This window comes from Embiotoca jacksoni, unplaced genomic scaffold (genome assembly GCF_022577435.1).
Source record: "Embiotoca jacksoni isolate LCO1_2020_lvr unplaced genomic scaffold, fEmbJac1.0.p SCAF_3, whole genome shotgun sequence".
NCBI classification, from domain to species: domain Eukaryota; kingdom Metazoa; phylum Chordata; class Actinopteri; family Embiotocidae; genus Embiotoca; species Embiotoca jacksoni.
Genome location: NW_027185381.1, coordinates 13424824 through 13451340, shown reverse-complemented (window position 1 = coordinate 13451340; position 26517 = coordinate 13424824). Strand labels below are relative to the sequence as shown.

General features: G+C 40.8%; 1 protein-coding gene across 8 annotated transcripts in view; it reads right to left on the bottom strand.

Annotated features, from left to right (window-relative positions):
- megf11 (multiple EGF-like-domains 11) overlaps positions 1 to 26517 on the bottom strand; it is a 70281-nt gene that overhangs the window by 10684 nt on the left and 33080 nt on the right. For all 8 annotated transcript variants that reach the window (XM_069162174.1, XM_069162180.1, XM_069162175.1 and 5 more), the window contains 9 exons: positions 15865 to 16111; positions 15604 to 15724; positions 13220 to 13356; positions 11014 to 11226; positions 10357 to 10531; positions 5321 to 5441; positions 3823 to 3986; positions 3606 to 3708; positions 650 to 796 (listed from right to left, as the gene is read on the bottom strand). In XM_069162174.1, the coding sequence (XP_069018275.1) occupies positions 650 to 796; positions 3606 to 3708; positions 3823 to 3986; positions 5321 to 5441; positions 10357 to 10531; positions 11014 to 11226; positions 13220 to 13356; positions 15604 to 15724; positions 15865 to 16111 (1428 nt within the window). The remainder of the gene's footprint in view (positions 1 to 649; positions 797 to 3605; positions 3709 to 3822; positions 3987 to 5320; positions 5442 to 10356; positions 10532 to 11013; positions 11227 to 13219; positions 13357 to 15603; positions 15725 to 15864; positions 16112 to 26517) is intronic.

Here is a 26517-nt window from a genome sequence, read left to right as displayed (position 1 = left end):
AGCATGTAATCCTTCAATTAAAATTTCAATGGGAAAAGCAGAATAACTGCAGTCATAAGGTTCTTACCTGATGAGTAAATTATCTGTGTAAATATTGAATTTGGAGGAGTAATCATTTCCCTTGTCTCTCTTTCTCTGTCTCACACACACAGTTTATTCCAGTCTCTCTCTACATTCCGCTCAAATTGATGTTTACAGGTTTGTGACTGTGAATTTCACTCCCAATCAGTGAGCTCATCACTTGAGAGCGGCTTCAGACAGATCCCATTCAGAAAGCAGAGCTAGCACTCCCAGTGAGCATGCCCTCTGATGAGCCTTAGGCGAGGACTGAGAGTCTCCCGCTGCGAGTTAGTTGTTGAGGACGGTGTAAGGGGGCGAGGAGCGTGTGTTTATGTGTCTGTATGTCTTGGTGGGGAAGCCGAAGGGGACACTGTGATTAAGTGATAGGAGGGGGGGGGGGGGGGTTACACAAAAGCAGTTATGACCGACAGCTAAGTGCTCATCCTCATCCGGCTCACAATTTTTCAAAGATCAAAGCAAGGTCAGTACTGAGCTGGACTTTGTTACTTTGCTGCTCTCATTGTCGTGCAGTTATTTCTCACAGGTTTGTATGAAAAGAGGTTGCTTTGAGAAAGAGAAAAAGGCTCACTTCTTTTGCAGGAGGTCCCTCGGTATCCAGGTGCACACACACATGTGCCGTCCTCGGGAGAGCAGGATCCTCCGTTCTGACAGGAGCAGCTGACTGAACAGTTGGGTCCCCAGAAGCCTTGTGGGCACACATTATCACAGTGGATTCCTGCAGGCACATTACCATGACGAATATGCAGTGAATGCACACTAAGAAGGCAGAAGACTTCTATGCTGAAACAGTGTAAATAGCGCATGCCATCTGTAAAAACACATTATTTAAGGACAACATCTACAATGCAAGATCTGTGCAGGGGTATTCAACCAGCATGGATCTTCGATTGATTTCAGGCCTGAATAAAGCAGCTGCAGCATGTGTGTGGATGTGTGTGTGTGTGTGTGTGTGTGTGTGTGTGTGTGGTTTTTTTTTTTTAGCTCAGCCCATCTTTCACACTCTGTTTCTCCTTTCCAAATGTATTTTATTTTTGATCTGACTGGGGCTCCCTGCCAGTGCACTGTGTTGATTAACAGGGTTGGGTCTCCAGAGGGGCCAAGCTTGTCTCCCATTCTCTTTCAGCAGAGATGGGGTAGTGTACAGAGCTAAAGGGAAGTACTCAGGCTACAAGAGCACAGTCTGGAATGTCACAGTGTGTTTTGTGCTGCCCAAACCAACAAATGCAAAACACTACAACCATACAGGACTCTCAGTGTACATCCCTCACATCCCTCGAAGCAGCACATTTTCTCTCAGCCATGCCCACGCTTCAAAAAGAGTGGGATAAAAGGGGAAAAGTCACATGTTCTGTTCTTCATATAATATATACACACAGGTTGGAATACATCGTATATCACTGCAATTGCACACACTCATACTTAAGAGTCGCACACATGCCTGCAAACTCGGCAACCTTTCAAGCATCAGCCCTTAGTTTGAAGCCTCATTTGAAATTTCCTTTGAATGAGAGTATCTGAGAATTGTGTGGCCATTAAAGCAGCATTAGTGCAGTACCTTTGAATTAAACCTGGACTAAACTATGGGGACGAATGTTATACAGTAACAACGGCACCTTTGGGATAGCATGGAGGAGTAAAGGAGAGAAAATGCTCGTGCTGATGAGGTGGGGGCATGGTAGCACTGATTTAGTCAGAAGCCAAGCCATGGACATCAAAAGGAGGGCAAGGCTTGTGCAAGTGTGTTTGAGGTTCTGCTAGGCCAGGCAGAAAAAACAGTGACTGCCTTTACTGTCAGAAAATGAATGCGGACAGAGCATCACATTTTTCAGTCTAATGGTGACAAACAGAGGGCTTTGGATGCCTAGTGAGGGAGAAGAAGAAAGAGTGAGAGAAGCCAGAACTGAAGTCTCTTCAAAGGAGGCTTTTCACTGAGAAGTGCCAGAGGTCCCACTATCCAATTTGTACAGTGAGCCCAGCAAAGCAAACCTCACTCTCCCTTTTTAACTCTCTCTCACAGTGCATGTAAACACACACTCACATTACCTGCTCTATGACATGGACCAGAGTCTCTTCAAAAATAAAAGGCAAAGTCCTATTTAACGTAGACTAGCATGAGGACCCTGCATCCAGTGTCGAGTAGGGTCCTTTTTTAAATCTCTTTTGGCTGATGTCAGGCTTACGACAGTTCAGCAACAACTGCGTGGGTCAAAGACAGCTTAGCCACTTACATGCACACATTCTTACAGTCAAGCTTCTTGACAATTTAGGCAAACCTCACAATAAAACCAAAAGCAAGTTGACAGCAAAGTAGAATGCCGTACCATCTCTGGATATAGCACACACGATGAAATGACAGTGTTTACTGCAAAAAGTATCTCGAGAGTTTCTGTAAATAGCCATTTTTTCCCATCCCTGACTTGGTCCAGTGACGAATCCCATACAGTGTTCTCTCTAGGTGCTCCTTCCTTCAGAGAGCCCATTGTCAATCCTCTACGATTCAAGTATGTATGTGGTTTGTTCGACCCACTGGGCTGCACGCTGCCCCCAGCCCTGCACCCTGGTGACTCAATTAAGGCTGACAGATGGTCCCAACCTGAGCAGGATTCAGAGCATGAGTCCTGTTTTGCCGGCTCCATTCCTGCAGATAATAAAACCCACATTGTTTCCCAGAATAAATGCCCTAAGCTCAGGAGGCTGAATGGACTGGGCTGCTGAGAGCTCACAGGCTTGACCTTTCCTGCTGAATCTTTTCCCTCCCTGACTGCACCCCTCTACCCAAGCTCAGAGACCAGGTCCTCAGCTAGCCCCCTGTCTTTGACATTCAGATACGACGCTTCATTTTTGAGCATAATGTCTGTCACCCTTGCTGTGACATTCACACTTTCCAACCTCCTGCTCTTTCCCTCCAAGCAAATGCTTTAAATATCAAGAAACACAGAGCGGACAAAATATGTTTATGTAAAACAGAGTATTTCTATCGTGAGGGAAACTAATGGAGAGCCTATGATGAATAAATATGGAACTTGGTACAGTCAGATTTCAATAACCTGCAACTTAAAATGATTAACAGCACCAAAACTACAAATATAATAGGCTGTCTCTGAAAATCATGAGAATTCTGGACCAATAATTTGATTCAGTCGCCAAATATTTATCTGTTGAGTCAGTTCAGTCGTGGGGTATAACCAATAATAGATGCAATATAAGCATGATTGCATACCAGTATACCAGCATCCAGTGCGTCAGCCAAGATAATTAATTTTGAGCTAAATTCTCAACATCTCTCATTCGGCTACGCCACCAGCTCAGTGGCAAAACAAATTGAATGTTAAATTAACAAAGCACAGCTCAGACATTCTCTAAACATACTGTACAACACAAACCATAAGCTCCCCAGCATATTTTCCTGTTTTGGTAAATCAGTGTGTATGACTAGCATGTAAAACAAATACAGTTCATCATCTCAGAGGTTATTTCTGCTACGGATCTCAGCCTCTTCTGATTTTTGGAAAAGCAGTACTAACCTGTCCAGCCTGGGTAGCAGCGACAGTAGCCACTCACTGAGTCACAACCGTCAGCGTGGCTACAGTCACAGCGCTCACGACACTCCAGCCCATAGGTGCCGTCCTGACAATGATAAAAATTCACGGTTAAAATGCTACACATGGACACAATGACACCCAAAACTTTCCAGACCCACAGGATGTTTGCAGCACTTCGTCAGTTAAAAGACAGACTTACAGGACAGGACTCGTGACAGTGCTCTCCCCTCCACCCAGGAGAACAAGTACAGATTCCATCTATTGGGTCACACGCAGCTCTGTTGCTACATAAACACGTCAGATTACAGCCCAGACCCCAGGTACCACTGGAACAGAGGATGGAGCAGTCCACACCCTGCCAGCCTCGGGTAGAAGAGAGCAGAAATACATCAAACTGTATACTTTTATTCAAGAAAAGTTTTATAGATGCAGCTACATTATATTACGGTTCCAATTTTACACAGTGGAACAAACAAAGTAACAGCCTATTACAACAATGGCTCCTAACCTTGGATTTGAACCCTCAAGATAAATCTCAGTTTAAGGTGGATGATTCAGGGTTTTAGAGCAAAAACATTTATTTTATTTTTGTAGCCACGCTAATTAACAGACCAACATTAACAGCCTGCACGGCTGTTAATGTTGGTCTGTTAGTCAGATGATCAATCATTTTGGTTGAAGGTGAAATAGCTTAATAACTATAGGATGGATTTATATGAAATTTTGGACTGTTATTTGTGGTAAACAGAGGCTAAACCTTTTTACTTTGGTAATTTCCTGACTCTTTCTTGAGAGCCACCAGGAGGTTGACATTGTTTGTGTTTAGTGTCTCAACAATTATTCGATATTTTCTGTGGTGCCCTACCAGGTCAAAGTTTTCGCTTATACAGATCAATATATCCTCAATGGATTGATACAAAAGTATGCTCAGAATTCATTGTTCCCACAATTTCTCCAGTGCCACCCCAAAGTTGGCATTTGTGTTCCTCAGTGAAATGTCAATTAATTTGATTGGTAAACACATTCCTTAACCTTTCCTCTAATGTCATCATCAGATCATAATATCCATTTGACCAATACTTTTTTTATGACCAAATACCTGCAAAACTAATGACACTCCCATCAGACTGAGATGTAGTTTGTGTTCAGGGCTTTTAGCAGATATATTAAATATATACACGCTAAACTCTGATGTGTTAGCACAGCTGCAATCTGAACCTCAACTCCCCAGGCTGCTCCCTGTTCATTTTCAAAAAAAATTCTGAAATACTTGTCACCTCTTCAGGTCCCCTAAAATAAAACGATTTGAGCTACTCATGACCTGAGGGCTTTAAAGTACAAGCCAAAAAGGTGAGAACACCAATCACACATTTACAGTTATGACAGACTGATGGCACAAAATTTTCCCTCAAGGAACTATCACTCCAGTGATGGATCATTCATTAAACTGAAAACTAAACAGAATAAATGAAGGGCAGGGATCAGCTGACAGTTGTTTGTCACACAGTATGTTCAGGAAAAAAACAACAGCACAGAATGCAAGAGGATTTAGTCCATATGTACAATATATATGTGCATAAATGTTCATCCCTTTAAAAGTCAGACTTGTCAGATCATACAGTATTACAGTGGAGTGAGTTTAACATCCCATAATGTGGAGGACTGTGAGCCTCTACCACTAGTCAGTTATTCAGTACCTTCCCTGCAGATGCAGGAGCCATCGACGGGCGAGCAGGATGCATGATTATGGCAGGAGCAGGTGGACATGCAGCTCGGTCCAAATAGACCAGGAGGACACACTGTGGCGCAGTCCTCACCCTGTGGAAGAAACAATACAAAGTCAAGAGGCAAAGAATCAGCATGGCAATGACTGCTGACTCTGCCAGACCTAAAATAGGAATAATATAGTCTGAACAGATGCAGACAGAAAGACAGAGAAGGTTGACCACCCTTCTCCATATCTTACTTAGACCAGTCATACTATATCTGTAAACAGAGAAGGAGCAAAGCAACTGTAAAATTTAATAGATTTATGATAGTAGCTTAAGTTCAAGGAGAAGGACCACACTTGATCAACCCAAGCTATCGCTTCCTAGCTTCCAATTATGCACTCGATATATATTCTGACAGCGCCTGCTCCCAGCCGCGCTTAGCTTTTTGCTACCCTGCTTCACTCCATATCTCAACTTCTCTCTACATCTCTCTCGCTCTCTCTCGTCCTTTAGTCTCTTCCCTCTTCAGCCGAGAGACTGGCAGGACTCCAAAGCCCAGGAATCCAGACTCTTCACCCATCCTTCTCCAACCAAACAATGACTAAATCTGCCCTTCTGTCTAAACATATTCACTTCCTTAACCATTTATGTTCTAAATAAATGTAAATTATAATCAGGTTTTCAAACTTGTTAACATCTTCATGTTGAATCTAGGTGAAAGGTGTAGGGTTACATCGAAGCCACTTTAAGGCATTAGGGGAAAAAGGCAATTTGATGACAGGAGTTGAGTTTTTAGAGGTAAAATGAATGTCAGGAGAGGGGCTTTGAGTTACATTAAGTTTTGGTCCTTGTGAAATTGACTGGTGGAAGATGTATCTGTTACACTGTGTGAAGCAAAGCCTTCTCAACATGTAACACTGTGAGCCCCACTCAGACAAAATCAAGACAACAGCAGGGTATAAACAGCATATATAAAGTACGGTAAACTGGCATCATTGAAAGTATGCTTAGAAGTTAGAAGTTCATGTTTGCAGTGTACACACGGATGTACAGACAACTATCACTGGATGAATTTGACACTGAAGAAACCTTGGAGTTATAAGAAGTGTCCTTTTTTTTCCTATGATGTCTATGATGATGTATTTTTACTTCCAATGAACATTGGAGATTATGATATCATTTGGGAATTTTGGGGGAAAATGTTTTTTATGATGTCGTTGTGTTCAGATTTGACTGAGTTATGGCTCAATGAAAGAGAATTGTGTTTTTTGATACAAAGAGTTTGAATTTCTTCATTGGCTCTATTAGCTGTGTGTCACAGTCACTGCTACAGCTCCAACTGCTGTCTGTGTTACTGAGTGGGTTGAATCAACATAAACTAAGTTATCATTGTTTTTAGAACATGGTGTGTGTCTGCATCTCTCAGGCGACGCACACTTTTCAACTTAAAAACCTAGGCTGAACAACAAAGTGATTTTGTAATAGACAAGTGAGATAGACCACCATGAGTGACACAATTTCTGGATGGAGTGGCTTATTTCTCAAAAGTCTCACCCATTTTCAGTGCTTTCTTATTGGCCTATACGGAAGACAACTGACAGTGTTTTGAGGATCTTGTACTTGTCCACTAATTAGCGACGGCTACTGATCCTGCCTGCACAAAAGATAAATCTGAAGTGTATATTGTAAAGCTCATAGTGATGTGTATCGGAGGAGTCATATGATTGTCTACATCCTCATCATCAGGCCAACAGTGGGAGCTGTCAGTGGTGACAACACATGGATTTGGTCAATGCCAGACTAGGCAGACAAAGAGGTAAAACCCAAATAAATAAATGCCACAGTGAAGTGGATGGACAGCAGAAAATAAGATCCCAGAGGCAACCCTGACTCCAGACGACTGTCACTCTTGTATTAATTACAACACCAATAGGAGATCGGCAGCAGTGCTGGTTTTTAGTGCCGTAGCGCAAACTTTCCGGTAAAGGACATGGTCCACTCCTTCCACTGTATGTCCTCTGCAGCTTGCTGCCATTAGAATCTCCCTACTTTAAAGGCTGAGCACAGCCCACCACTTGTGTTGTCCCTCCCCCAGCTGGAGATCACAGCCAGTCTATGTGTTCCCACACCATCCTTTTCAAACTCTTCCTTGAGTGACAGGTGACACAATGATTTAGAGTTCCAATTAGAGGCCCAAAGGAGTCCTGAGTGGCTCTTGCTTCGCTCACCAGAGCGCTGAGGGACTGCTGGCTGCTCACTGCTCTCATTATCATTTTGAACTCAGTTTAAACAGGAGGCAGGAGGAGATGTGCCCATGGACGCCAGGGGCAGAACACACATCTTAAAACATCTCTCCTCCCCGTGCGCCACATAAAAGCGCCTGTCTGTGAATGAAATTTTTATCAATCGGTTGCAATAACCTTTGTTCTGCTGAAAATGACAGCTTCAAGACTGCTAACAATAGCAGTTCAGTTACAGTTGTTAAGTGCAGAGAGAAGTTCGACCAGCCGGGGGACGAGCAGATGGGGAAGGGCAGGCAGGCAGGCGGGCGGGCGGAGGGGTGGGGGGGGGTGGGGGGCAAGGCAATTTACTGGTGACTGGACTCATGGATAAAACGTCATGCAGCCACAAATGACCACATGGATTTTGCTGCATCCTTGGCTGCGTCGAATTCCACTTGGATTCACCCTCACGGTGCGGAGACCAGTGGTTGGTCTGCTCTCGAGAGGGGAAAGGCAGCTCTCTCATTAGTTGACTGATTCATATTCCTTCTGAGCTGGGAAGGATAGAAGTCTGTATGTGGAGAGTCATTATTAATACACGGGCTGTCAGTCCATTGCACGGGAGCAGCAGGACCTTACATAACTACGCAGCCCATGGAAGCGGCAACCAGACCTGATCCGTTGAGAGGCAGCCAGGTCGTCCTTGGCCAAGGCACTAAATTCATACCTATTAGTCTCTTAATGTAATTGGAGTGCATTTTTTTCCAGAAAGCCACTAGCTGACACAACATTGATCAGGCTGGTACCCATTGAGACTAGATGCAAATGGCACCACTAATTACCAATCAGTCTCTCTCCTAACAGTTCATCTAACTGCTGGATGAGTGACTGCAGTTTAAAATTCATGCAGCACGACAGAAAATGAACCCCTGAACCTTTTGATGAGGCTAGTAAGCCCTGAGAGATAGGAAAATGATTTGTTTTTGCCACCTACAAAGGCAGACTGGAATCCATTTCTAATGCATTCATATTCCAGATACAGCGGTATCAACAGAATCTGCAGAAACAGTAGACATGGAGGAGAAATGGTACAGAGTGCACATCCTACAGATTGCAAGGGACAATGCCTGAATAGGTAACAAGTAATCACTTTGTCCCAGTCAAAAAGAGCATGTCCAATTACTAGAGCTAAATCAAGCGTGCAGGTGCTCAGTCTGCTCCAACATTTTGCTTGGTTTGCCCCCCGATGGGACTCCAGAACAAAGATGCAGTGGGGAGGCTTAGTCTTATCAGCTGTCCCCGGGGGACGTGACTTCACCAGCAATCATAGCCTCAACGCCATCATCGACCACATTTTAAAAGCTCCACTTGATAATAATCATGCGACATGCGTGTGACACACAGGTAGCAGTTACACAGCTCTATCTTTCTAACAAAGTGTCTGTGTTGTTTGCACAGCAGCAGCTTTGTTAAAAGTACAAAAAAACCTACACTGAGTGCTCACCCCCCTTCTACACACACAAACACACCAATCCTCCATATGAGGTGTGTCTGTTCCCATCTGACTGCCTCCTTTTCTATCCAGCTTCTGCCCTCTAGGTCTGTTTAATGGATCTGGCAGCCCTTCCCAGCAGCCGCCAAAGAGAACAGGTGGAGCAAATTAAGACACAGTCTGCGGCCCCGCTCCGTAGCTCAATTCACCACAGTGGCCCGCTGTAAGACACAGGCAATTTCCGTCGAAATGTAATGTTGGCAGAAATGTACCCTCTCGGTCTCTGTTGCTCTGTAACTTCAGATTGCGAGAGAAGAAATACAATGGGAAAACTGATTGAAGTTGCCCAACTAATTTGACAGTTGTAAAAGGGGGACAATGCAGCTCCACAAAACCGACTAAAACGGAAACATATATAGGTCAAAAATTCAATTTTCTCCCGATTGGTCCAGGAAGTTGAATCTAAGCTGGCTCTCTCCGATCCCACCAATCAAGACATATCAACCGCGTTTGTGAAAGCCACACGACTGCTTATTAATGTCTGCACAGACTTATACCTCAGAATGAATCATTAAGAGGGAATTTCTAGAGATGCAATAGAGCACATCCATAATAAGGCAATGATAAAACGTCTCACCTTGCTTTTGACTGCCTGTGTACCAAAAGCTTCTAAAGTAAAACTGGGATTGCTTCCAAAACATTACAACCACACTGACACAAACATTTTACAACAGCCACAAATAGCATGAAATATAAATCAAAGCTGCAACCTTCACAACTTCAGCTCACACAGAAGAAGGATGAAGTTTTTCACATCCGGTAGTATGAGATATCCAAATATAATCATTATTAAGTAGACTACAGAATTTCTTAATTATAACAAAGATAACAAGGAGCCAAGTTACAATGACATTTAACCAGTGAGTGTTTTATGAGAAATTTATGTAATGCTGACACTGTAATTACAGCAGTGATTAAAATTAATATACATGTAAGTGTCAACATGCTGGATGATGGTCATTAAGGGATGGTTTTAATGTGTTTTAATGTATTTAAAATATTCTTTTCCACCTCTTTTATTTACTTATTTTCATCAAGGAAGTGCAGGCTGTGTACGTAACATAAATGTATTTCCATCTTGGCATTCTGGCTCTCGGAACAGAGATGATTACGTGACCAAGTAAAGATCAAGTTCAAATTAAAAATAACAACATTTAACATATAAAATCTCGAATAAAAATGAAATATTACCATGGTAGTGATCACTGATCTAAGAACAACTGAATAGCAGTGTACATGATACTCACCATGAATCCAGGGGCACATATACATGTACCTGTGACAGGATGACAATCAGCTCCGTTGGAACAGCTGCAAAACAGCATGCATCCCATGCCGTAGTATCCAGGCGGGCAGGTCTCATTACAGTAAAGCCCCGTCCATCCTGCAGAGCAGGTGCATTCACCAGAAAGCGGATGGCAGCTACAACGTAATGTGAAAGAAATATGGGACAACAACAGGAAGAGAAAACAGTGAGGTGAAAGTTCAGCCCTGAAAGTATCAACACTTAATTCCTGAGCTGAATCAAAGTGTGAAGTCTGCACCAACAGCAATTCATCCATCCATGTGTCTACGTGCTTGTTTCAGATAGATGAGGTGTCCCTTTTCTCCTTCATTTTGTAATGACTTCTATGGCCGATACCCAACTCCTGCCGGAATCAGACCATTAACATTGCATTAACTATGAATGCTGCTGAGAAATTATGAATGAAGCAAAGGTCGCGATTAAAAGCTAACTGGATGACATGGCTGAGGGGTGTCCAGACTTCAGAATGAGTGCTGGCTTAGAGCTAAAATGAGGCAAAATTGAGTTGCAGAAGCCTTTATTCATATGGAGCTACAGGGGGATTTGCTTCAGGGCTTGGTCCAAGCTGTGTGTGGCCTTGTACTGATGTCTCACTTACCTCACGGTGTTAGTGGTATTACAGGGGCAGTACTTGTCACAGATGAGGCCGTACAGGCCAGGGGGACAGAATCTCTCTTGGCAATTAGGCCCTTTAAAGCCTGTTTCGCACAGACAGGCTCCATTGATATGATGACACTTGGCTCCATTCTGACACTCACACCTCTGGTTACACTGCGGACCATAGGTGCCCACAGGACAGTCATCCTGACATCTAGAGCAAAATTACAGAGTAATGACACTGTCTTTAAATTGGTACTCTGAAAATGTCAAGTACATCCAAAAAAAAATTGTCAAACTGGTAACATGAAATTCAGGTGTTACAAAGATTAAAGCAGCCCTGTACATTAAGTACAACATTAATGTATCTATTGTAGCTGCAGCAATTAATCAATTAGTTGATTAGAAATACAGACAATCAATTTTGATAACTAACTGTCATGATAGAGGAAAAGTGTCAAACTTTCTTTTGTTCCAGCTTTGTAAACTTGCTTATTTTCTCTGTTTTACATCATAAATATAAAATGTTTTGATTTTAAACCGTTAGTCAAACAGAACAAGTCATTTTGGAATATTACAGTACACGAAGGAGGTGAGGTCTGTTTTATATTAGTAATGATGATATTGTCTCTTGCACAGTCATATTATTACAACTGAAGCGTTTAATTTTGGATACATTATGCTTACCTTAATTTCTGCAAACCAATTTTGAAAAATGCTTTTCACATTTAAAAGCACAATGTAACCATTTAATAAATAGTTTATTACATGATCAGGTAAATGTAAGAAGATAAAAGGGCAAACTTCATAGGTGGAGTCTAACATTGTTATCTGTTTATACACCTGGCTCCACTTATGTGTGTCAACAGAAAGAGTTATAAATGTTAACATATACAATAATAAATACTTAAAACCACATTACTGTCTGTTATAAACATGTATTAAATTTTTCCGTAATGTTATTTTGTAAAGTGTGCGCATGTAACTTTAATATTGAAAGTCTAACACAAAAATAAATGTGTGGTGATTTTGCACAATATAGAGTTTGCAAGTGTTTGAAAATTGTGGCTATTGTATACAGAAATAAAGCTCTTACTTTAGCTACTACTCTAATAAATGAAAAACACACATATATGTTTTTTTTTTTCATATTTCAACATTTAAATAATGATTATTTACTTTGAAAATATTTTCATAAATTCAAGGCAGACATGGTCAAATTTTTAAAAGTACAAGTCAGGGAAGCCCTGGAAATCAGGCCCATGCTGTGAGCTCTTCAGTATGTCTCCAGTATCCCTCAGTTAAATATACTGACTTAACTATACAATCCTGGTGGAGTCTCAGGAGTCTAACAAAGCTATTACAAATAGCTCAATTACATTATAAAATGGTCCAGTTATGTTTCATGTTTAAATTACTCCAGCTACAGTTTTGTCTGGGGACAATGGTGTTATTATACTAGACAGGAGAGGAGTGGGGGCTAACACAGTCTCAGATTATTCCTGGCAGGTTAATTCACCTGCCACTGACAAAATGAATGAGGGCAATTTTGCAAAATAATAAAGTAAAGGAAAGGTCTTGTAAAGGAAGCTTTTCCATCCAAGAGACAATTGCTTTAGCTGAACTAATAAACCCAAGCTGCTCTGGGCTGCTCTGGCAGGCATGGGAAACTAAAAAGATCTGTGGATTTCAATGAGGCCTTAATATAAACCCATTACTTATAATTAATGAGCAGAATCCAAACAGCATGGAGTCCATGGTGAGATCAATGGACAGGCTGGGAGTGGATGAGGATGAAGGCTGAAGACATGAAACCTTGCTGGCCAGCATGAAGTTCAAGATTAATTAATCATAAACACCCCTGTTAAAAGCTTCCAATCCACCGTCAAATGGACTAATGGGCATTTATAAATGCTTATTTCTCTCGCTCATGAGATTGTTCCAGCAATTCCTTTATGTTTTAAAAGAACATCCAGGTTTGTGCCTCATTTAGGAATCAACAAAGAGAATAGGTCAATGAGTGAGTGGTAAATGTGTAACTGTCTGCATGAAACCATCCTTTTGCATTAAATACTAATATCAATAAATCATGCGTTTGTCTGACCTATTTTCAAAGTAGGAGTACAAAAGTTTGCACAGAGTACTTCACAAAAGGCTTTGTGCATAATAACTGAGCGGTCCGTGCGCCAGAGGTGTCAGCTGCGTACCTGCGTCCACTGAAGCCAGCTGCACATTGGCACTGTCCCGTAACGTGGTCGCACAGTCCGCCATTACGACAGGAGCAGTCCTTGCTGCAGTTGATGCTGTACTTGCCAAGAGGGCAGGGCTGGGCACAGACGGAGCCCTTTAAAAAAAAAAAAACAGCCAACAAAGTACCTTATGAGACACATTGTTCACAAGTAAACTTCACTGGGACTTAAATAGCTGTGACTAATCTTTATTGAAGTTCAGACAAATCAGACCTAGTGTTTATGTTTTCCTATTTTCACCATGTGCCTTTGAACACAGGTGAAAGTGTTATATTCAAGATATAATCTAAACTCGCACTGAACACTGCTGAAAACATGTCATGTGAAAAATTACTGTAAGTGCATCCCATGAAAGTTGCTGACTTTTTCAAAATTATTTGAACGAGCAAACATTTAATCCTCTTTGAAACTGTGCTGACAGATAAAGGTGGTATACTTGAACAACACCCCGAGGAAAATGAGCTTTATCAGCTAAATCATTTATTCCATAAGAAAATATCAACAGACGTAGAATTTCTCTGTGGAAAAACTAAGTACACCCTTGGTGTCAACCAGTCACCGAAATTGGCTTGCTAAAATGTTTGCGCACTCTTGCATTGAAAATTCCTTCAATAGCAAGTTGTTTGAGGATTGTACTGCCTGTTTAAAATCCCCCACATCATTTCAATGCAATTCAAATTTGGACTCGTGTGAAAGGTCCCCTTCCGGTTCAGTTTCAACTTTCAGACAGATGGCTTCACATTATCCTATGACTCTAACCCCTAACTTTAACATTTCCACTACCGTGCTTCACAACTGGTATGAGATGTTTCTCCTAGTGTGAGCACAGTTTTCCCTAACAATGAGACCTCCGAAACAAACAAAATATTATGCAATCTACTTAGTTTCTGTGCACTTGTTTCATTTCAACTCTATGTTTTGCTGTATTCAACAGTTGCACTTTGTCTATCTCCCGTCTGTGTGTTTCATGGCAGGCACACACACAGTGTGGCTGAGACACAGAGACGTGAAGTGAACATCTCGACAACAACTCAAAACGGCAGTAAAGGCCTAAAACTAACTTATCAATGGACAAATGTTGACCTCGACTTCAGATAATCTTGTTTTTCTAACCTTAATCTGTCGAGAGTGGTGTTAGAAGCTCTGCTGCTGATCATGCTGGTCATCACCACCCCACCCCCGGCAGCCCCTTCTGCCTTCACAAAGCAGTCAGCCTATAGGGGAAACACTGGTGCCAAATATGTCTGTTACTGTGGCCAAGCATCTCTATCTTTGATTCGTCTGTCCAGAGAACATTATTCCACAAGGCCTGTTCTCTTGCCTGTATGTTCATTGGCAAACTGAATAGCTCTAATGTTCTTTTTGGACAGCAAAGGCTTTTTCCTGGCACGCCTCCCATGCAGGTCAACTTTGTGCTCTCTGATTGTAGATGCATGCACACTGACACCAACAAGAGTTATCTGCAGATCCTGTGAGGAAATGTTGTTTTTGCATTAAACAGTCTGCTCTTGAGCTGAATTTGCCAGGGCAGCCGGTCCTGGAGAAATTGAAGTTTGTCGTTTGAAGTCTACCCTGCTTGTAGAAGATTTTCCTTTCAGTGGAATATTTGAAATCATTTTCTCTAAATCCCTTACCAGATTCATAGTCATTCACAACCGTTCATTTGAAGGCCTTAGAGACCTCTTTCGATCTTGACATGATGTCACTACATACTGCAGTATCAAAGAAAACACCAAATCCTCAATGTCAGAGGTTTATATAAGACAAGTTTCACCCGTCAGTCCTTGAGGAGGTTCTAATCAGTGACCCCTAATCTCAATACCCTCATTCTAATTTTATGGATTTGGAGACACGAAAAATGTAGGGGTGTACTTACTTTTTCAATGTGACCGGTCAGTTTTTTATTCATTTAAATTATGGAAATGACTACAAAATGTCTGTTTTATGTTTTATTAGTTTTAATATATTACCTTATTAATAGGCACTGTTTTAAAGATGGTCAGTTTCCATTGGATGTACTTACTTTTTCATGTGGCTGTAGTTGATTTGCACACTATTTTGACACATTGTTTTCAGAAAGCTCAAACTGCAGAGTTAATTTTACTAGGAAAGCCAAAAGTGGTCAACATTCCTACAAGAAAATCTCACTTACAGTGAGCAGAGAATCCCATGTTCTCATTTATAATTAAACAGCACATTGATCCCAATATTCATGTCTCAAGATGCAAGTCTTTGCTGTCAGACTACATTAGAGATCTAAACTTTTTTTTCCCTGTAACACCAATTCTGTCTTTCAGGCCTCTGTTCTTCATTGCGTTCTCACATTTGCTTGTGTGACCTACCGTCCACCCCGCAGGGCAGGAGCAATCTCCAGTGATGTGGTGGCACGTTCCTCCGTTCTGACAGGGGCAGCGCTGCTCACACTGAGGCCCATGACTACCGGAGGGGCAGCGCTCTCCACAGCTGTCATCACACAAGTCAAGAGTCAAATATCTCAGACACATAACCTGTGTTTGCCTGCAGTTCCCTGCATCAGCAGAGAACACATTTCAACATTTCTTTATTCAAAGTGCCAAAGGAATGAATATGTTGCTGGTACTCACAAAGCCCCTGTGTACCCCGGTGCACAGATGCACTCTCCTGTCTCATGGTTGCAGGTGGCACCATTGAGACACTGGCAGGGTAACTGGCACGCCTTGCCATAGTAACCGTGCTCACAGAGCTCCTCACAACGCCATCCCTGGTACCCATCGGTGCACACACAGGCACCTGTGATGGGGTTACACTTAGCCCCATTTTGGCACTGGCACCGATTACTGCAGTGAGGTCCCCAGTAGTCACTCTCACAGCCTGCAGGCACAGAGAGAAGTCGCATCAAATAGGCCAGAGAAACAACAACAAAAAAGAATATGCGCCAGCATTTATCCTTGAGAACATATTAAATCATGTAAAAGCAAATAAAGTAATAAAATTACATAAATCAATTTCTGTAATAGATATAATAGTTCATCATGAATAATAAATGTTCATGGGAATCATTACTCCCTACTAATTACTTCTTATTACTACTGCCTTACAGTATCTGTTTATTGTCTGCCTATTCATTAATTCAATGAAACGTCACAGTTTTAATGTATAAAATATTTATTTTTATCTTAAAGGATAAAACTTGTCATATGTATTTTACTGTCAGCAAATTGCATGAAAAGATCAAAACCAGCTGAAGCCAAAATATGATCTGTGTAGCCAGAGGCTAATATCCTGTGTGCCACAGACCTCAATTAAAAACACAATGAGCTACATTGTTGCACGTGGTAACATGTTTCTTCATTGCCAAAAATATTGCACAGGTACTGTAATTTATGAGTTGACGCTACATAAACCATCATATAGCTGATACTAAATACTCTGTAGCACACAAGAAATACACAAAATGTTCCTGTCTGAGTATTTGCTAAAAGATGTTTGGGAAATAAATTCATCTTTTTAAAAACTGAAACAAGAAAATCAAGATTTGATTTATATCTTCTGCAGGAGTATATGAGCTCAAGGCTGACATAAAGTACAGAGCTCCAAACGCAGGCTATCGAAAGATATGATAATGCATTGTTGTTTTTAGGCTTTCCATGGATGTCACAAGAATAATAAAAATATAACATATCACCAGCCTTGTCTTTTAAATTCATTGGCTGTCTTCACCCCTGCTCAGGGTCTTATGGGAGCACGTATGCATCCAAGGATGCCCTAAGCAAAAAGCGGGGCATCAACACCTTTCACTGGTTGTTACCCATCACGCAGCAAACACTGTCAAACAATCACTCGCACATATTCAGAGAAATGGACCCACAAACACAAGAAGGACATGCACACTCCACACAGATAAAAATCTGATAAAAAAAAATCTATATGAGACTGTCAGACCTCTGATCCTGCTTCACACTTACAAACATCACTACGGCATGTGCAAAGCTTGTACAATACATTTATAAGGCCAGCGACACAGCGTAACAAAATGCATGTCTCCTGTCAATGTAAGTGATACAAAGCATTAATCAAGCTATGACCACCTGGTATCCCAGAAGACAAGTGACTACAGAAAGCTTGTGTATGAAAAATACACTTTACAGAGAGCTTGAAAACATTAATGTTATTTTCCAGACAGGTTGTATGATCACATTAACGCTTGAACAGTATCTTTAAGTAACTAAATGTACACATTTCACATAAGATACCTGTTGAGCCTCTTTCATTTTCAGACTGTTTTGATATGAATATTTCTGTGATGACTTTTACCTTGTTAACATCAACAAAACTGTCACATATAAATGCCTTATGATACATACTGCAGCTTTAACGTTAATAACTTAAAGTTTAAGTTCAACTTCCACATTTTCTATTATTTCCAATAACAAGACTCAGTTTGACAGCTCTATGGAAAGCAACAACATCATCCTCATCTTACGTAACGGCTGCTAATGCTTAGAGCTTAATTATCTAATTGGCTGCAGTTGTAATGTTATTGATACTATGAAAGCTGCATCAGTCAATCTATTGTAGGGGGAAGAAGGACAGCAAAATAAACTAACAGATACACAGTCAACACATTATCTCCTACTTAGTTGCTACAAAGCTTAGCCTAATGGGTTGTCAAATAGCAGCCTGCTGCAAACAGTGAGCAGCATTAGCATTTTGAGTTTTTCTGGTCATGCATGTTCAGTTTTCACTCATTTTATTTGTAGTTTTAATTCGTTTAGTTTGAATTTTTAAGTTCTCCACAACATTGTGGGAAAAATGTATGGGAGTTATGAGACAACCTTAGTTTAATAACAAGCAGACCCCTTTATATATTAGGAATAATAATAAGTCATTAAATTCAGTGTTAATATCATACATACTTCTGGTTTACTGTGTTTTGAATCAAATTGTTGCTTCTTCCCTTGTAGTAAAATAAGTAAAGCTGCATTACCATCAAGCAAAATGAAATGATCAAACAGGTGCAAAACAGAGGTCTGTTGCTAAGAAATTGGTGGTGAAACAAACAGTACCAGACTGAATATATGTGACGTTAATATACCACAACTGTCACAGAGAAAGGTCTTAATAACACCCTGAATTTAATCTGCAAAAAGGGAAGCACATGTGCAAGCTGTTCACACCTCCCACTGACTACAGGGAAGAGCAAACAAGGAACGAGTCATTTTTCATATATACTAGTTTGTTACTTTAATGTTTTTAACACCTTTTTCAGGTGCAACTTCAGCAGTCAGCCGTTAAAATAGCCAATGGGGAAAAACGTCTAAGGTGCTGGAGACAGTGAAACTATCAAACTGCTGTTACTTGCTCACTTTTTAAACTTTAATACTGACTGACTAATTGTATTGAACTTATAGTAATAGTGCAGAAGGTTTTAATTTGGAATAGAACCTGGATGAGACTACATTCATCCTCTGTGATAACTATGCAAATATCCCGGAGGTTTCGTCCCTCAGTAATGACCAACAGCAAAAACATTCTTTCAAGCTGTAAATTGGTTAAGTTACATAAACTAGCTGCTTTACATAGAGTAGAGCTCAGTGACATTGCTAAGTGGTACCTGAGAGAATGATGTAAAACAATCAATTCCCACATTCCTGAGGGGAATTGGCCTGTTTAAAAAACCTCAATAAATCCCATAAACTGCAAACAAACAGCTAATTTTTTAGGTTTAATGAACAACCAGCTTCAATTTGATGAACAATCAGCACTGAGCTGGGGTAGCAGGCAGTCTTCACTCCGAGCCTAATTGTTCTTTTTAGGTCCTGGTGATGATATAAGTGATTGGTATGGCCTCATGTTCCTCCATCAGCAGCACCATCAGCTGTACAGCCTCAGAAAAGCCCAGTTTGAGATCCAGTTGTAAATGCAAAGACACAATGCCTCCTCCTTGTATGCTCTCTTTGCCAGAGCTGTGATCAGCCGGAGTAGAAGCTTAATGAACCCTGCTTCATGGTCGGCACTGAGGCCTGTTTTTCCAGGTACACAGCAGGAAGATGATCAGCCCTTCCCTGATACAGACAGGTCTGCCCCGAAGGGGGTCCCGAAACACCGGGCTAGTGCAGTATTACTTGTGTGGTTGGACAGACTAGAAGCCACATTACAGGGCTCACATTGATTTGATATAATCTGCTCCTGGCCTCCAGACTGGCATGAATGAGTTCCCTGAAGGTTAAGCGGCTGCCACGCAAACGACCCTGGCACATTAAATCTGAGGTGTGTGCAGGCGGCCATGGTAATGGATGAGCAGTTTAGCTGCAACTTTGTTTAGAAGTCTATGAGCACTCATCAGCGCTCCCTCAGCTCAACAGTGCTCCCTCAGCATGGCAGAAAAATAGGCAGTGTCTATAACTCACCTCTGGCTTCAGCTCAGACCTTGACCACAGTGATAGAGAGTGCATTTTATATTCTTACATGTTTAAGTCAAAATATGATGTCAGAGAAAAATTCCAGAGATGCAGAGAAAAACTGAAATAAACCAAAATCTATCCAGTGCTTAATTTGCAGACTTTCTGGTGCTTAGAGCTCAACAAATGTTACCATTTGAAGTTTTAAACCTTCTTTAGCTTGCAGTTAGAGGCCTCAGCACATTGAGAGCAAAGCCCATTATCTCGCTGTCTCTCTCCTACACAGAGGTTCTCAAACTTTACCCAGTAGTCTCTCACTTCCCAGCTCTGACAGCATTTAACTGTGATTAAGGAGTCAGAGTTCATGATGAGCTGCGGGCAAAAACAGAGAGAAACAGCAGAAGAAAGTAGCATGTAGCATTAAGGCTTCAGCTTCGAGAGAGTACAGCTAAATTGTGTGCGGAGATGAGGACCCCTGTGGGTTGTGGTGTATAGGCAATGAATCCCACACAAGTCTGAAAGTAGAGAAGTTGCAATCCAACCCATTAACTGGTCTGACCTGGGTCAATGCGCCTAACCAAAGGACATATACACTAGCCAGGCTTGACTCAGAGCTCATAATGCATAACAGTTAGAATGTGGATAACCTCACACACAGGGAAAGGTCCAATCCCAAGATGCTGGGTGAAATCCCCTTGGCTGGAACAAAACAGATCACGATGAGGGCTACGGGCAGGTAGTAAACTTCTGAAGGTGATGTCCAAAGAATGGGCTGAGAGAGTCATCATGGTGGTGCTAAGCTTTGAAGTGTGCTCAAGAGTCTGCATAATCAGAGGCTGGCTGCAAAAGGATTAAAACCAAACAGCTTTCAGCAGCTGACTTCATTCAGAAGTTCTCCTGAACTTGGCCTCTGCAGCAAAATGTTTGTCACTGTTCTCTGTGAGGAGACGTCTATGCCACAGAAAGCTGCCATAAGCTTCTCAAAGCTAAATGCAAAATGAGGGGCCTGAGTCAAGCTCTTTAAACACAAGAATATCTCTCCCCATTGAAATGGCACCCGAGTTTTATACCCCATTTATACAGCAGGAGGATGTAAGGAAAAAGCAAACTTCAATTACAATCACGTCTGGTATAAATGCTGGCCACTCGAGGTGGCTGGTGCAGACGGTTGCTTGCTGCTTTGCCAACTCTAACTGGAAATACCACATTATTGCTGCTGGAATATTTGGCACACAGCCCGACTTCACTCCCCACTGCCTGAGTCACTCACTGTCACATAACTATTATTAACACACACTGCTCACACTTGAGGAATAACTTAACTAAAGACATAAGAAGGCAAAATGCTCTGGCTCCCGAGAGCTTTTTACCCATCGCTTACTTTTTAGCAGAGCTTGTAGCAAAGCAAAGCAGCGTGACTTATTGTCTTGATGAGTCTCCTGCATTGCCTCATGAGAAGAATGCACCTCTGAGTTTCATATTGTCTCATTCACACTTTGTACCACTAGCTTTGTTCTTTTTCCCTCTCTCCTTGACAGATTTGAATTTTCAAATTATACTTCATGGCCAGAATTAATGCAGGCAAGTCACTGCTTAAAAATGGCACGACGAGACAAGCTTTCTTTCGACATTTTAAATGTTAGAATGATATTTTTGAAAGGAACAATGAACTAATCCTTCATACAATTTAGCTGACACAAGAATGCGTAATATTCTGCTCCTCAGTCAATATGAGCTATTTGTAATAGGAGTTATTCAATAAAAGCCCAACTTAACATGCAGCTATTCATCACAGCTCCCTGACTCAGAGGCAGACTAATAGAGTGAAAAGCAGGCAAGGCTGGTTCCAGGGTCCAGAAGGAAAGTGATGATTGTTGTGTAAAGTGGTAAATTTGCACTGAGTGATAAATGTCTCTCAGCTTTGTTAAACTTGGGGCTGTAAAAGCTGCCAATATGCTACAAGACAAGCCCTACTGTCCCCTCCATGTTGTGCTGACATCTATGACGCTGTTATTTATTAGTCCTCAGAAAAACCCAGACGTGACAAGTAAAAAGTATAGATACAGCCATGAGAGCTTGACAAATTAATTTCTAAATATACAGAAGAAACTGTCAATAGTCCTGGGGGCCGTTCTGCTGAATTGGAATAACAGCGTCCTGCAGCTTCTGCTGTTGGGCGTGTCTTCTGTCCTGCCTTAATTCATCTTAGCTGAGCCCCTGTGTGTTCACATTTCCCTGGGGGGGGATGAGCAACTCAGACCCACAACACAACACAGACTCTCCGAACACAGTTTGCCACTAAGACAGTTCACTATAATGCTCCATATGCTGCCCCCTGATACCACCTTGCAGTTGGATAAGACGTAACGAGATCTGACTGTTGCCTGTTTGGAACCACAAAACTAATGAGTGAACAACTTAATTATTTTAGGACTATGCATTACTGATTAAAAAGTCTGGCCTGGTTGTTTATCCCGAGGATCTGACCATTTGTCTGAGTTCTGCTCAGGATGTGAATCCGGATCAATACAGGCGCTGCAGGTGCCAGGCAGCTCCTCTGCAGCGCAGCACTAACAGGGTTAACAGGTGCAGTGGTTGACCAAGACAGACAAGGCCAGGTCATATCATGCTTTAATACCAAACAAGCACTTAAAAGTGATGCTACTTAAAAGAGCAGCCCTCTCTTCCTAATAAAGCCGGCCCTGTTGAGCGTTAATGCAAGCAGGCTGCGACAGATGCCTCGCCTCAGTGCAATAAAACAGTCACTTGTTCAACAGAACCTGACACGGCTCATGAAAGCTTCTGGATCAGCAAATGGTTACACAGCCCACTGCTCCTTCCAATTAATAATTTACCCTTCACCCTGTCCTGCAGAAAACAAACCCTTTGCTCTCTTGCCACAGGACAACAGCATGAAAGCAATCAGAGCAGAGGCGGACGCTTACCTGTGGTGCACAACAATACACAATGACTGGAGTATAAATACAGCAAAGATTGTGCTGCATCGCAGACATGACACAAAAACAGTAAATCAGTCATTGGGAATGACGAGGCCGCTCAAGAAACAATGTCAACCCGATAAAACCGACTGTTACCACACTTAATTTGCACACATTGATTTCCTATTTTCAATTATTAATTCTAATTAGGATGAAGTAGAAGTTGCAATGGGGGCAACAGCAGTCAACGTAAAGGGGTGCAGTCACGGAGTGGAGACTGATTTAAAGTCATATAATGCCAATACAGGCATCCCCCAACGCTAATGCTTTATACATTTCAGAGGCAAAGTTTGTACTTTTTAATTTGATATAGTTTAAAGCCAGCCCATGGCAGTGACTTTACAGAGTGAGATTGCACATACAAAACTATAATCAGATAGTAATGTACTGTTTAAATCACTAATAATGCATTCGTATTTATGATCCATTGTATTGGACACTGACAGGAGCCATTCTGCATATACATTTCCCCAATATTTGTATTTTTAGTAACTATTGCTTTTAACACAGTATTTTAAAGTATAGTATTACTACTCAGTGAAAGTAATGGATCTTCCACCACCGCAGGTAAACTTTAACCCAATTTTCACCAAACCAGATTAAGAGAAGGTACATCTCCCTTACCCTGACAAAGCCACAGTCACAGATCTGCTTTTTTGTATCCATATACAGTGATAAACAACAAGAGGAAAAATACAAAATGTTCCCTTACAGAAAACCACATGAATTTCACATGTGAAAACATGTATTTTGCCATGGGAAACATGTGGTTTTGGAATATTTTTTTTTTATGTGTGAAGCCTGTGTAGATTCCCATGTGATAACTCTTCCACATATTTCCCCATGTTATCATGTATTACAACATTTGGCATACAAGTGGAAAACATGGGAAACTCATGTTTTGTTTTTTTGTAAGGGCTAAAAAAAATAAATGAAATACAAAAACAAAACTGACTACATGGCAGTCCTTTGTCTCATGGCTTCTGATGTGCTTTATTACATTTATTATCATCATATCAAGGTCTTTTACCTGCACTGCCTTTTACTTTGAGTATAGAGCTGCAGTGTGAGTGGCTATTGTTGTGCCTCAGGTATCCCAATGCGTGACTGAATTTATTTGCATAACTAGAAACAAACTCTTCGTGTCAATTTGTGTCCATGCTACTAATTAGTGCACCTCTGTGTTTGTCGTATGGCTTCTGTGGCTTTCCTGCAGCAGAGACACAGAAAATGTAACCTCATCCTAACAGGTTAAGACTAACTGTAAAGATTTGTGTATGAGGAGGGTTTCATGTGGCACTGAACATACTAGGTTTTAATCAGAGGAGGCTGTCATAGGTGAACTTCGGACTCACTATCAGGGGGTAAAAGCTTAAAAGATATTTTAAAATCTACATGACATCAATTATCTATGTATACGCCAGGCTGCTGCACTGAAAATAGCAGGTTAGAAAAGCAGGTTCTGTTTGGTGCGTCGCCAAACAAAACAACAAAAATCACCAGCACAGCATGCCACAATAACAAACAACATAACATCCTGCAGGCTACAGGAAAGCCCCTCGGAGTCGCACTGCACAGCACATTCAACATCACACAACAGAAAAGCTTGAATTTCATACTGTATCAGACACAAATGACCATTATGCACAAATTATAAACACTGAGCAGTCAGACTGACATTTACACATCATTTTTGAAAGATCATCTAATTGTTTATTTATTTAACATTTAAAATTTGAAAAACAAATTTGACCTGTAGGTCACCCCTGCAACAAACAATCACCTGTGGCAACAGTAACGTAACATGAAAACTAGACATTCGATTAGACAAACACAAAAAAATGGTGTGATCTACAAAGCTGTCTAAAAGAAAATAAACCTACAGAAAAACACATTTTGTCTTTGTCTTTCCATGTAAATAGAGCTGAAGCTAATGCTTATTTTTCATTATTGATTAATCAGCTTAGTTTCTGAAAAATGTATCAATAATTAAATTAAACTACTATGTTGTTCATAATGTCTGAATATAATGAAAGATATCGCAATTTCCCAAAAACCAAATGTGACATGAAATTGCTTGTTGTGTATGAAAAACTGTACAAACTCCCCCCAACAATAACCACAATTAAAACACGAAGAATAACTTAAGCAATCATCAAATTATCAAGATTGTTGCCAATTATATTTCCTCAACTGACTGATGAATTAATCGACTAATCCTTTCAGTTCTAAATGTGAGAGTAAGGAGGGTTTTCATATTGCTAAAACACAAAGAAGGTGGCATGGTCAAGTTATCCATGAGGGTCCCTTCAAAACAACAGCACTCGGTCAAGTAACCCTTGATGACGATGATCCCATTGATCAGCTCTAATAAATGTATACAGTATGTGCCATGACTTTCTTTAGCTGAAAAGGTAAATCAGTATTAACTATCTGAAGTGTTATCAGTAACAAATACTCAACCTTGCACAGGCTTGAAGCATGACGGTTAAAAGTTAACACGATGGTAAAAGACAGCAATGCTCAGCTTGAATTTATTCCAGATATTGTACTGTAATGTTGAGAAGTTTTCACAGTGGAAAATCTTTTCAAATGTCCACAGAAACTTGTTGAATCACTCTTGCAGCGTAATTGAACTCACAGCTGACTGGCCCGTATGATCAATATGTTGCAAACATATATTGTTGCTCTACTTAAACCAGCATACTTCAGTCAATAGAAGATGGTGAAGGAGAGAAGCGGATTGTTTCTGTGGATGCCTTTCTTCATTGCAAATGATAAAAATTCAAGTTAAATATCACATGCGCTGCTTTGAAAGAACTAACTATTACCATTTCACTGCTGCCTCTCAAACTTTAAGAGGTTAGAACAGAGCAAAGATGGAGAGGAAAAATATATTTTTGAGAGGTATGTTACGGTATTGCTTCTCTTCAAGTTGTTAGATAATTTACTTTAACAGACGGCTGATGCATGCAGTTTAAAACTAAAAAGACTGTAAACTTGTGAGCATGTTTCAACATGGCGTGCTCATTCGTAGTAGTAGTAGTAGTAGTAGTAGCACACATGAAGGACTCATTCTGAAGTAACAAAAACACAATGATTCCAAGTTTAAGGTGATTTTATGCTAATGAAAACATCATTATAAATATCATTCAATTTCTGCTAATAAATCCTTCTAAATCCTACACAGTGAATCTTTAAAAAAAAAAAAAAAAACGCCTCTGGTTTTTAAATCATGTCTTAGAAATTCAAAACATAAATCAGAAATTAATCTAAAACTGATCATTTACAGAAAACTGAAAAAGCATCAAAAGTGTGAACTAAAACTAATATGAAACGAAGATTAGTTCCAACACTAAATGAGATAAAAAAAATTAAACTCGTAGATTCCTGGGCAGAGAGAACCGGTACAAATCCTTGTCAACACTCAGAGCCACATTTACATGAAGAACACACCAGGTGTTAAAAAATAACAAGTTGAAGTGTGAGCTTATAAAATGTTTAGCCATCTGTCAATTTGATTATTTAAATTATCTTAAGCTATACCTGCACAGCAAAGTAACAAAATTGGAGTGAAAGAGCATTAAAAAGCCTTTTGACCAACATAGACAGGTTCATGAATGCAAATGCACAGAAAATGATTATTTTTCCTGTTTGTATGCCTTTGACCATTTCCCCTGCATGCAATGTTGTGTAAGCAAACAACACTTGTCAGTTGTCTACTAAAACACAATGATTTTATAAGTCTTAACGCGTCTGCATATGGGTATGTCGCTCACTGTAAACACATAACATGATTTAGCTGAAAGACCGACAATCAGTGAGTCTATCCACCTACCAAATTAAACCCACCAATACAGAAACACATACGCGCATG